This window comes from Battus philenor, unplaced genomic scaffold (genome assembly GCF_028537555.1).
Source record: "Battus philenor isolate CCGP_79_NKW_IND1 unplaced genomic scaffold, ilBatPhil1.0.hap1 SCAF_21, whole genome shotgun sequence".
Classification (NCBI taxonomy): Eukaryota; Metazoa; Arthropoda; class Insecta; order Lepidoptera; family Papilionidae; genus Battus; species Battus philenor.
The window spans coordinates 3,977,926-3,991,250 of NW_027181684.1; the positions used below are offsets into that span (position 1 = coordinate 3,977,926).

The following is a 13,325-nucleotide window of genomic DNA, read 5'->3' on the forward strand; positions in this document are numbered from 1 at the left end:
TTAACCACGTTACATACTTTCAATTATTGAATGACTTTAATCATTTCGTTTCAAAATTCAATTTGAATTTTTATTCAGTTATTAACTTTAGTGATTTTCTGTACTTTCTTCATATCAAAAATTGTCGTTTCAACACGATTCAAAGATCGATATTTATTTACAGGTTGCAAATCGTTTTTCAAGAGATCAGTGAGAAGAAACCTGACATACTCCTGTCGTGGTAATAGAAACTGCCCGATTGATCAGCATCATAGAAATCAATGCCAGTACTGCAGATTAAGAAAATGTCTCAAAATGGGCATGAGGAGAGAAGGTGAGTTGATTGAAATGTTTAAATTCGATTTTTGAATATCGAAACCATTACAAAGAAAATTTTACTAACCACAGAATAAAAATGTATTTATTATAACTACTGTCTTAGACTAACTGTCATGCCTATATTGAGACATTTGAATGTTATGTTATTAAAGTTTTCTTTTTGTTCGCCGGTACTAAACTTGACTCTGTAAGTACTATGTAAGCTAAGTTTTATTTTATGACACTTATACACTTCTGCGCGGTATTTACTTAAAAATCAAGTTACTTTTAATTTTATTTCTCGCTAAGCCTAACACTTTGAATGTTTAATCATATCTTTACTTAATACAATCACACTTTGTATGTATAAGACTCGATTTCATCGAAATAGTATTGTAAATGAGCGAGGGTAGCTCATCTTTAAAAGACTTGCATCATAGAACGCGGGTTCGATTCCTGCTGATACAATCTTATTTGTAATTCGCAATTTGTGCATTGATTATATGCCCTCAAACGTATTTTCAGAGATAGAGCTAATTAAATACTTTACTATTGTACTAAGGATATTGTGTTGGTTATCGCAAAATAGACGTCTGTATTTATTGAAGGTTCTACTAAAATCAGCTTAATTTGATTCTATTTTATATCAAATTGGGCCTTTTCTAGAGTTTAGTACTCGTACATACATTACTACGTCGTACATTACTTCAAACTATCCTAAGTGGATACTAACATGGGAATTAAAGAACGGTATTAACTTTACGCATTTTGAAGATGTGTTGATTTGTTAATATTAATTGATTCTTTATGATTGTGTAGCATCTATTACATCTATTTTAGACATAACATTACGCTACGGATACGAAGGGTATACCTCTTTACTTACTAAGCTCTGGGAATTGGCATAATTCGTATTCAATCCGATTAAATTGTAATGATTGATTTTTTATGGACGTTGTTAGATAAAGGCTTATAGCGTGTGTTCTGTCTTGCAGTGGAAGGCCTCCTTAAATTTAAATTCGATAAAATTAATTGGATGCGTTAAACCATGTCTTCAGTTATCCATAACAAGTACCTCTGGACTTATAAATCTGCGATTCTCGATCCGCGTGTCGCCGGTATCCTTGTAATCTCAATTACGCATTAAACTTGCGGCATTCGGCACAAAAACCGTTTTCAAGCCGCCAGTTGTCGCGTACGTAATTAGTGAATTCATTAATCTTGCCGAGTCATTAGTTGGACACCCGCCCAAGGCCATACTCTAAATAACTGTTTGACGATCGGTTATGTGCCGTAATAGGTTATTATTACCGAGGAATTAATATGGACGGTTATTGTTTTAAAGACAGATTTGATTAATGATATTGATGGCCGCTCGTATTAGCCGGCGTGCTTAAGCGAGCCGTGGTTAGCAGTCAACTAGCTGAGTTCGAGATTCGAATCGAAATGAAACAAATTGACGGTGAAACTGTAAATTATTCCTGCCAGTTACACTTAATATACAAGAAGTAATTTGTTGTCAATGTTTTGTGCTCCATTTTTTAATTATTTATTAGGTACACAGATCTTCTACGAGGAGAGCAAAGACAAAAGATAGAAGTAATGAAGATGACAATAAGGAGTAGGGATGAGGAAGTGGTCGTACGAACCTTATATTAAAAACAAATAACACACAAATGATTTAAAAAAATAATAATGATAATTAATTGACTTCAACGTAGTTTTAAATAGTTTACGATTTAAGTTAGTAAATAGATTAAGAGACAAACACTGTAACAAGCAATAAAGTGAGCAAAAAAAATATAGGAAATATTAAACTTTAATGTAGATACTAATAATAAAAAAATTATTGAGGTACATAGACACATATCGTGTACTCTAATATTAATCTTATACTGTAATTAAGAACAATTTATTTTCCCTTAAAAATCTACACAACTGAATTATTACATTACATCCAGAATGTTCCCGACGCAAAATGAGCGCAATATTGCTTTGAAGAAACCATCTTTGTCACTAGAAAAGACGTCGAGTATGTAACTAAAATATAATTTTTAAACACAATTGCTTATGTGTAAAATATAAAAAAGAATACATAACATAATTTACTTGACATCTGTTTTTTTATATTAAGAAAGAGAACATGAAAATAATTGTTTCAGATGTTAGTATGAAAATCGTTTCTGTTTTCTCCACTATAGGTAATAGTTCAGTTTACCTGTCTCTACTTCAGTAAATGGCCTTCACGAGTTCAAATTTTTAGTTTCGACAACCATCAATTGATGATCAAAGGCGGGTAACTTACGATTTAACTTACCCAAATGCGTCCCAATAGAACGATGCCAAGGTTCCGACTTTAAGTAATCGCTGTCTTTGTGCCTCTCGAATAACTTCATAGAATGTCAACTTAATGCCTACACGTTTATTAGCTATAGCGTTTAATAGCGCGATATAAAACTGGCAAGTTGCTCTGTTAGTTTTTATCTATGGTTTTACAATCATCCTCTATAAAATGCAAAGTTTGTATGTAACATTTATATAGGAATCTTGTAGATATATTTAGAATGATTATAATAAAAATATTTTAACATGGCAACATTAGAATCAGTGTTTATAGTCTAAACTTTTAAGATAAATGCACAGATAATATTAGATGTATCAATTTTTTAATTAAAATTGTTAACGTATTTTACATTTACACAAATATACACTTTGAGCAACAGTTATATATATATATATATATATATATATATATACATACGTATATACACTTCAATTGATCAGCTCAAATTGCCGCTAGGTTCTGTAGTGGAGACCATGATCCGGAAAATGCATCGTAGACTGCTCCCAACCGGTCCTGTTATCTGGAGGAGGGCTGTGACCACCAATATACGGTTTACGACAGACATGGTGATGTTGATCAGACAGCGCATAGATGATCGCCCTCTTGGTCTTTTGTCGTCTACTTTCCCTACAACCAGTACTTTGTCAAACTTATCTGGTTGTGGGTGTGTGTAATTGTATAAATCTAAACATATTACGAGTTATCAAAGATAAAAACCTAATGCGTAATTCAAAATTGCATTATGAAAAATCAAGTTAAAACTCGCATTCAAAACAGGGTGCAAAATTATTAAGATAACCGACATCGTAAAGCCCTCGCGCCATTAAGGATATGGTCTTGCGGGGTAAAGGTTGAAAAGTTCATAACATATTTGACGCGCGGTGTGAGTCGCGATTATCTCTGACTTTGTACACCTGTCAAGAAATTTTATCTGAATGAAGTTTCACTTTAATATATTATGAAAACACATATATAATAAACAGGGCGATTGGCGATTGTGCGATTCCGTATACGTATCAAATCAACGATTTCGAAAATAATAATTACTGTTATCACTATAGTAATCAAAAGCATTTTCAAAATTCGAATTACAACATTACAAAATAAATTAATGTTTACTATCTGTTCCTGCAAAAACTTGTATTAAGTAATCGCTTTGGAATATGTTACATTAATTAATTTTTTCTAAAGGAATGCAACAAGCCAATCTTGCTGTACAATGTAAGAACAAATAATAAACAAAAATAATTAACTTTAATATGTTGTAATGCAAATTTTGAAAATGCATTTTCTAACTATATTAACATTATGTTGTTTATTATTTCTGACACCGATAAATGTTGGATAGCGTATTAAATTATCTATGCAACCCTTTTCAGCTTTTACAAATGTAGCTTAACAGCCTGTATAATATATAACCTAAATAAATGAGTACGTAATATATTGGCTATATAGATATATAATCGTATCTATTGAATGTTTAATAAAGATAATAAAATTTTTACTTCGTTCATTATTTTTTAGACTATTTTGGTAAATCGAATGAATGTCTTCCTCATTTTTTTCCATTTATCTCTACTTTCGGCAGTGAAGGTATATAGCATATACAAGTCTGACAAAGACGATTTCTTAAACCAGAAATTGTATAGTAGTACCTTATGTGGTAATACTTTAAATGTACGAAAATGTCTAGACATATCTATTTAAAGATAATTTTAATGTAACTACCGAATCAAAACAAAAGATCTTGCGGCTGTCGACTGACCGGTGTACCGGAACTATGACAATGACCCAAGCATAGATAAAGCGGTCGAAACCGCCGGAAAGGACCCGTTGCTCTCGTTTCAACCCTTGAACACCCCATTACACCTCGACCCCGCGATCCTAACATCTACAACAAACGATTTGTTTGCTGTCAACAAACAAAAGAAAGGTGCAAACGTATCAAACTCCCAACACCTTCCGAGATTAACAGTTAATAGAAAAAGTTATAAAAAAAAATATTAAATCTCCTTTGTCGTTAATCGTCTTAACGCGCGGTGACGAGATCGGGACCTTTTTTATCTGTGCTCTTATTGTTTAGAGGTTATGTGTTCTGTTAAATGTTTTAAGGGTTCCGTATTGATGTTGCCTGCAACTGATACGTGCATTTTTTATTTCACTTTTACTGGTAACAATTATAGTGGTCAGTTTTAAAACCCTTTAATGGTCAACGGGATTATAAGTGATATATGTTTTGTACACTACCGTAATAGACGATTTATAATATCTATTGTTAATGATCTTGCGTAATATTTTAGTGCGAAATAAAATTACTGTAGAGTGGTACCGTTTCAATTTATTACTTGAATAAAATTTTAAAACTTGTTTGTGATTTCGCAATGAAATCCAATTAGGAATGAGAAGATCAGTAAACGAATGTAACCGACACAGCTCAGCGAAAAGGCAAGTTGAAGAGGCAATGAGCAGGCCACCCAACGCGCATGGTTGGGGCTTAAAGTTTCTGAGGTAGTGACTACAGATCAGCAAAAGCAGAAGAGGACCTCCTCCCACAAGGGCAGATAACTTTGATAAGATTGTTGGAAAACATTGGATGCATGCTACTTTCAACCAGTGTTATTGAAAGCTTTGGGGGAAGCCTATATCTAGCAGTGGACGGCTTACGGCTAGAATGATAATGATGATGAAATTTAGAAACACCATTTGTTAGACTTCGCGCTACATACCTTGTTCACTAGTAAACTTTACTCTTTTACTGGAACTATCGAAATTTGCCGTGAAAATATGTGAAAACAAATAAAATCAACGCACCGGTCAAATGTTTAACTGATTGTTGTCGGTTGTCAGTAGCTGCTTTAGAGATTAAGTTATACTATATACTTTGTATAGGGTGTGTATTAATAATTAAATGAAATTATTAATGTAAATAACAACTGAATATACGAAAGATCCGGACAGACAACCTCGTCAAGGTCTTTGAAAGACACTGAACGGAGAATATTTCCTATATTATTGAAAATCTACAGGAGTTCTAGCTCCAATAGTGGACTTCATCATTTCATAAAGCCTAATCCTAAATGATAAAGAGCAAACAGCATTTTCCAATGACCAACAAAATCGCAAAGAATAGCAATGTACGTCGTAATATACAAACTTATTGTTATTCCGTATTATAAAATTTACTAGCAAATTTGAACTTTATCACAGTAATTCCAATGTGTAAATTAAGTTAACGATATTAATGTGCCCGTTATCCATTGAGTTTAAAGTGCTAAAAAAATCTTTCACGTAATCGCATAACAAGCAATGGGTAAGGATTGATTAATTTAACACTATTCGTAACCAGTTTATTGAATAGACGAATAAAAATATGCGCAGTGTATTTGATAGTCACCGTGAACAATGGCCGCTATCGGCTTTGTTCTGCGAACATCAATCAGGACTCTTTGTTTGCTATATCTTAATAACCTCGTACCGGACTGGTCAATTATGAAGATTCCTTGTTTATTATCACAGCTAGCAGTTAATTTGCACGGAATATATATTTTATGCGGCTAAAAAAGCTTTCATTTCTTTTATGTAATTTAGTAAACATGACTAGCTGTTACATATTTATAACTAGCTATCCCCCGCCCTCTTTGCAACGCCCCTTCAACCTCTTTATAGCGTTGTGTGCTGCTGTGAATTTTTTCAAGTAAAATCAGAACGATTTCCATGCTTCATGAGACACCTGTGCAGGAGCAGTAATAAAACAGCACTTCAATGAGAAGCCAAAAAGCTTTAAGGAAGAATCCACTCTGCTCTCAGCTACAAACAAAACTCCTCTCCTAAATCTTTATGAGTGGAATTTGTATAAAATACGATCTTAGCTGATCTTTACTTAACATAAGGAATATTTTTATCAAAATTTCAAGTCTCTAAAGTTTATGGTCCCAGAGAGATCGTGATGAGTCGGTACTTCGGAAATCTCTACCATATAAGTATTTTAAGGTATCTGGTTAAATTATGCATTTATTATTTTTAAATTAAATGGTTACGTCATTATTATCGGAATTGAATTTCGAATTTGAGAATAAATCGATATGATGTCGTACCCTTTAATATTCCTTAGTTTGTCTGTGAATAGGAATTTTCTAATAGCGTAAACCATGCATAAGCATATCCCATGTAAATCCCGCAAGAGCTGTCATAAGCGTCATCCGCTTTGAATGGTTCCCAAGGGCGCAAATTACGGCAATGTTTGCTTCGCTTATTATTTCCGACAATGCCAATGCCCATCGCACGCCTATGTCGGACAATGGGCCCGTCAAAGGAATCGGCGTTGCGTTTTCGAGAAGGGTGTCAATTTGCGTCTTGAGCCAGGTGGAGGCATTGTTGACCGACTGACCGTACGCCTTGGGGTGTATTTGGTCGGCGGCGTCCAGTTGTCTAACATTGTAACACCGTGAGAAATGCAACGTAAAATTGCATGCAATCGCAAACGTTGCCTGTGGTCAGCAACACTACGATCTTAAGCACAAACAAGTTGACGAGAATTTATATTCAAATTTCCTTGCCAACTTATTATTGTTCAGAATCAAAATACTATATAAATAAATTGTAAATGCACATATATACACATTAATAGGAAATAATCTTTGTTTCTCTCGATCACATAACTTGAGAACTTGTCGATTTCATCAATATTTTATTTCACAAATTTTCTAATACTTTGTGTAATATTTGTCGGTAAGATTATGGTCGTATATCTAGATCGCCTTCCGCAAAAGCCGCCACAAAAACCGGTCTTGAGTTGCCCGTATATAAAATAAAAACTGTTCTGTGTGTTTACTTAAAGATAATTATTTTTTAGCAAATCAAGCTATTTTACAATGCGGTCACAATATATAGATTTGTAAGTTTATATGTATAGTTGGAAATTTAAAGAGAAGCTGACTCTGAGGGCGAGGTCAACGAACTCCAGATAATTCGGGTACTAATCCGGCGTCATAATCAAGTCGACAATCGGCGGTGAACACAGTCGAGAATATCTCCGTGTACGGCTGCCCACTTTGTCTTCACGGGCCGTGATATTATCGTTTCTAGTGATCATAATAACTGTGACATGTCTACAGGCCTCCGAGCTTAATGGTGCATATTCGAGGAAAACCGACCCGTTTGCGTCCATCGTAAAGATACCATCGCTTGTCTCGCGTTCCCACGATACGTGCAGCGAAAAAGGTTTACCCACTCACCCCTCGGACGTTGGTCAAACTTCGCCAAATAGTGAAAACATTAATTAAAAAATAGACAACAAGACGACCGGTTGACCAAGTTCCGACAAAACGCTCCGTGCTAATTATATTTCCGCACGTTTTGTCCGTCACATTTGCATGAGAATTGGGGGGAAGAGTACAAAAGTCTAAAGGTGCGTAGAGTGCAGGTAATGTACAAATATGGACGGGTCAATAGCTGTTAGAAACTTGATAGTTTTACTCTAGAACCATTAGCAGCGATACAAAGGGATGTATTAGATTTCTTTGATATCGGCTATGCGGTTCTAATGTTTAATATAAATACTTTAATTAAATATGTAACCTATGACATATTTTGTGCATAGAAAAAAATACATTTTTATAACGCCATCAGTTGCCCTGGCAAATTCGATCCGTGAAAATTTATTGGCCAGTTGCAAGCCAAATAAAAAGAACAAAAACAAAACATATTTACTTCCAAATTTAAGTTTACCCTTTTGTACACTACAAGAATACAGTCACAATTTTTAATGAAAAACAGTACTAAAACATCATCTTTATTTTATGACGTCAAATGTTTGACATCAATGAATAGGTGTTTTAACTTATTCTGTGTTTAATGAAATGGAAAGTGAAGTTTTAAATTTTAATTTTTTTTCTTCTTCACGAGAACCATTTTAGCGCCCTGTCGAAAACATGAATTATTATTAATTTTCAAATTGTTCGAACCTTTCACAAGTTTTTTTTTCAAATGCAACAGCATTACCACTTCCTCGTATTGCATTAATACATATATTATAATTAATTATTATTTGCTGTATGTTTCTGCAGACTTTATGCTGCCAGAAGTTACTGGCTTACCGTATTCAAGTAAAAAAGAAATATTTCACAATGATTACTTTATACATATTGTTTGGAAATAAGAGTTATACCTTTAAAGATTTTTGCCAACAAATGTGCTATACATTCACTGCTTTTACTGCTATAACCATATCACTATGTAGATAAAATTAAATATTTTTTATCACAGATAATATATAAATATCACAAACAATGATACAAAGATCTTAACACATTAAGCATAGAGAAGCGTCACAAAACGAACCAAAGTGTAAAAATCATATCGGATTAAAAAAAAAGGAAGTGGCGAACGACCGTGAGATATCCAGCGCTATCAATCAACCAGTGATTTATATTCTGTGGAATGATGTATCGTGTTGGACCCGGGCCCAACGGCCGTCTCAAAAAAATATCCCTTAATTAACTTTTTGAATTTTGACAGACACCTTCATCCCGCGGACGGGATTAACGAAAACATTAACTACTGAATCAACAAATTACGTTAATTAATTATTGCGACACATACTTCTAAATTATTTAAGATTTTATGTAATTTTATTTATATTTCCAATTAAATCTCTACTCTAATATTAGTCAATGATATTTAAAAAAAAAATAAACAGTGTTCAATAATAATAAACGTATCAGCGAAATTACGCAGTTTCATCTACGTCAAACGATTCATTGATATTTTATTCGTAATTTTAAATAAATTTCCAATTAACCATAAAGTTAAAGTAAAGAAAAAAAAATAAAAAAAATGTATGTTCAATTATAATAAAGACACCTGTGAAATTACCCAGTTGCATCTATACCAAAGGATTAATTAAAAATTTTTATGCTATTTTATACAAATTCTCAATTGGATAGCATAACATTTATTACACAACAATGTCAAACACATAATTACATATACAAAACAATCTAAAAACAAACACCAACACTAAAAAGAGAATATTACAAAAAAAACATTCGTTGTTAATAATAAAATATATATTTTATATTTAGTAAATTAAAATTCATTTCAAATAAAAAAACGAATGTAGATATTGATCAAATAAATTATAATTATTCTTATGTGAATAGAAACTTTTTTTAAATATATCTCGTTGCATTTTTAGCACTGGCAGAAAATAAATATCGATAATTTACTTTAAAAAAAAAGTTTATATATACAAATGCAAAACCCGCCAAAAACCCATTAAACCAATTGGTTGAGAATTTCACACTTCGGCATGCGGAATTCCGTCTATAAATAACTATCATATAAAATCGAAGATATCATTTCATCTGTTTATTAAATTAAAGTGTTAGCATATTATTTGTCTAAATTAGCATAAATAACAGCAGCCGGCATAGCTTTTAACGATCCGCGATATATTGACTCATAACTAAATAAAAAAAAATAACTTTTTAACTGATTTAATGCAAGATTGCATAAATCGTTATAACTTTTTATGTAATATTTATAAGGAGAATAATATTACAAGCATTTCATTAAAATTAATTTTAAATAATTTATTTATAGCTTAAAAATAATATTTGGTGTGAAAGTTTCCATTTAAGAAATAATCAATTGAAAAAATTATAATTAATGAATAATATTTTTATAATTAAATTTAACCAAAAATTTTACTGTTAATTATTATATTTAAAAATGAAATACAGTGAACTGTACTTCCTAGAATTGTATATTTAGAAATATTAAATACTTTTGGATTTTCTTTTTAATATGTTTTTTTGTTTTGTTTAAATTAGTTTATGTGCACTATTATGTATTTCATCATACAATACATTTATTATTTAATATTTTACATTAGTAGTTACTATTACAGGTAAATAAATATATTTTACGTATTATATTTCTTTTTTAATATTATTCTACATCCTTAAATTAGATCCTATTTCTCATAGGCTGTCTGTAAGACATCATGGAATGCCATAAAAACATTATTTATAATCTATGGTATTATTACATAAATGGTAATAAATACATAACATACTATTTTTATGCAGCATTTGAATTTAGAACTGCGCTTACAATTGAATAAAGCTTGAGAGAAAGCAGCGAATCTGTACAATCAAGGTGAGCGAAGATAAATTCCGATGGATCCATCATTCAAACACGGCGTAGTATATAGCACGTCAAAATATCCACCTACAGGGGGTTAGTTGGATCGGCGTTCCACTTGGCGAGGCGGGAATCGAAGCCGGTACCCCGCGGTGCTCTCAGCGCGCCTAACGAACTATGGCCGTGATTTATCGGCGCGGACCGCATTACCTCACCGGTTCTAATTCGTTTACGACGTGTGATGCTGTTCCGAGAAATATTGCTGTATTAAATACCATCTCCAGCGTTCATTCGCGCTAGCACCGGCTTGCTTATATCTATATTGATCTAGAAAATTATTCTATTTAAACGTAAACTTAATACGTCTACCTTTAAAACTAGTTAAGCTCGGGAATTCGCTGACCGGTCATCGGTGAGATCTTCGGAGGTGGCCAATAGTGATGATGATGACTAATTTAACCAGGCTATTAGTAATACGTTTATTCATCACCATATTGTGACTTTTGTTACCTTTCATTTTTCATTAAACGCGAATTCGCCATAAACCATGTATTTCTTCCTTCTCCGTTGGTGATAAAATAGAAGCCAGTGATCAACATATTTAGTATTACAAAGGCTATTTACAATAACGATTAACTCGACAACTATAGTAACGACTCTCTCACTGTTAGTTTCCGAATTCAAATCCGTCTTCCATTTTCAATTCGACCAATCAATTATAAATTGAAATAAAACGTATTGAAGACTAAAGTGGCCTTAATACCTGTACTAGGGAATAATTTCACTCAAGCTCAGAGTACCCAGGCTGAAGTTTTGGGAGCCTTTTCGTCCATTCCATGGAACCTCTACCTAAGTGATCTAAGAGCCCAATAGATAAGCCTATTGGGCTCTTAGATCACTTAGATCACTAGGAGTTAAATATGTATTAACTAGCCCAAAAAAAGGCTCTTCGTGGAGCTTTTGAATTTAATTATTATAAATAGGTTACAGCTAAATGCCAAGAGGTAAATAAACTTTAAGGTTCTGGAGTGTAGACCATGCCGTGACAGGAGCATAGGATATCCACCTACCAAGAGGAATACTATGTTCAGTTCGTCGAAATGGCTCTGCAGAACACTTCCAACCGGCCAATGTCTAGCTATAAACGTCTAATGGCTATAGATCGATCATAAAACTGCATTATTGGCTTACTGCAGCATAAACAGTTGCTATAGCTCAAAGATTATTCAGAAAAGTCCTACCAATAAACCTGCCTTATGGTCACAATATAACAGATATAGTGATTACTTAGATTTACTCGAATACTAGTCTGAACTGGCAGTGGGCGGGGAATATCACTCATGGTGCTATATCAGCCGATGGTCGTTGAAGCCGAAAGGCTCTGGAGTGGTGACCACGAGCCGGTAGATAGGCGTGGGTTAAACCCCCAATAGATGGACGGAAGACACAGTAAAGTTCATGGAAAGTCGTTGCATGCCGGCAGCGCAGGATCGGTCATCGGAGCGATATTTGTGGAAGGCCATAGGCCTTGCCGAGGCACAAAAGAAAAAGAAAAAGAAGGCATCAAAGAAACACTATTACGTTGCATTTCTTTCGTTATTATACTGTTATGTGTTATTGAAATAAAAATAATATTTTTAACGCATTACATTGCGATTGATTTGTGATGTTCTAGAAATTTTAAGTGCTTTTCAGAATAAATGGTAATGGTTAGGACAGTCCTGGTAGACCACGAAATTAACAGTTAAAAATATGTTTTACTTCTATGGAAGATATACTAGCAGTATGTGAAATAATCCATGAATACTTAAAGCATTAGAATAATAAAAATGCAACATAAATTAACGCCGAAATAATGCTCGTAACGTCTCAATTTCACCGTTCATTTCTAAGTTGATCAGCGATTCACAAATTTATCTTGTTATTTAATACGTCGTTTATAAAACTAATTTACGAAAGCACTAAATGGAATTAAAATTATGTTATAATTAATGTAAATTAATGTGACATCGATGATTTTTTTTCTTTCGGATTCTAATTGGTTCGCTAAATTCGTTTAAGTTTTATGAAGATTACCATTTGAGTGCAGCTCTAAATTATGTCTTCGTTAGAATCGTATAAATATTGGTAATTATATGCCCGCTGTTGACTTTATATTTGATTATTCAAATCGCTTTAGCTTCCTACGAGTATTTTAAGACTTCCATTACGCAAGAAACGCAAGCCTTAACACAGATGATAGCATTAGTTGATGACGTCACATTTATTTTAAAGTTTCTTCAAACCTACCTTTGTATCACAGGATATTTTGTGTCAGTGATTAAGACAGCTGTTTAAAGTCACATTACTTGTACTATCTGAGTTCGAATCCATAACCCGCAATCAAGTGATCCTTAACCATTAAACTATCTCTAAACATTTATTTCATCCTTGTTCACTTGTATTTATTTACACTTCCAAATCAAAGCTAGAAAGTCTACTTGAATGAGAATTTTTTATCAAAATTATTTATAAAATGGACAAGGACAGTACCCCAGCG

The 13,325-nt window shown here is 33.1% G+C and overlaps 1 protein-coding gene across 1 annotated transcript in view; it reads left to right on the forward strand.

Annotated features, from left to right (window-relative positions):
- The first annotated feature begins 211 nt into the window (after positions 1–211).
- The window catches only part of svp (COUP transcription factor 2), a 103,021-nt gene continuing 89,907 nt past the window's right edge, over positions 212–13,325 (forward strand). The window contains exon 1 of the mRNA XM_068766290.1: positions 212–313. Coding sequence (XP_068622391.1) covers positions 295–313 — 19 coding nt within the window. The 5' untranslated portion in view covers positions 212–294. The remainder of the gene's footprint in view (positions 314–13,325) is intronic.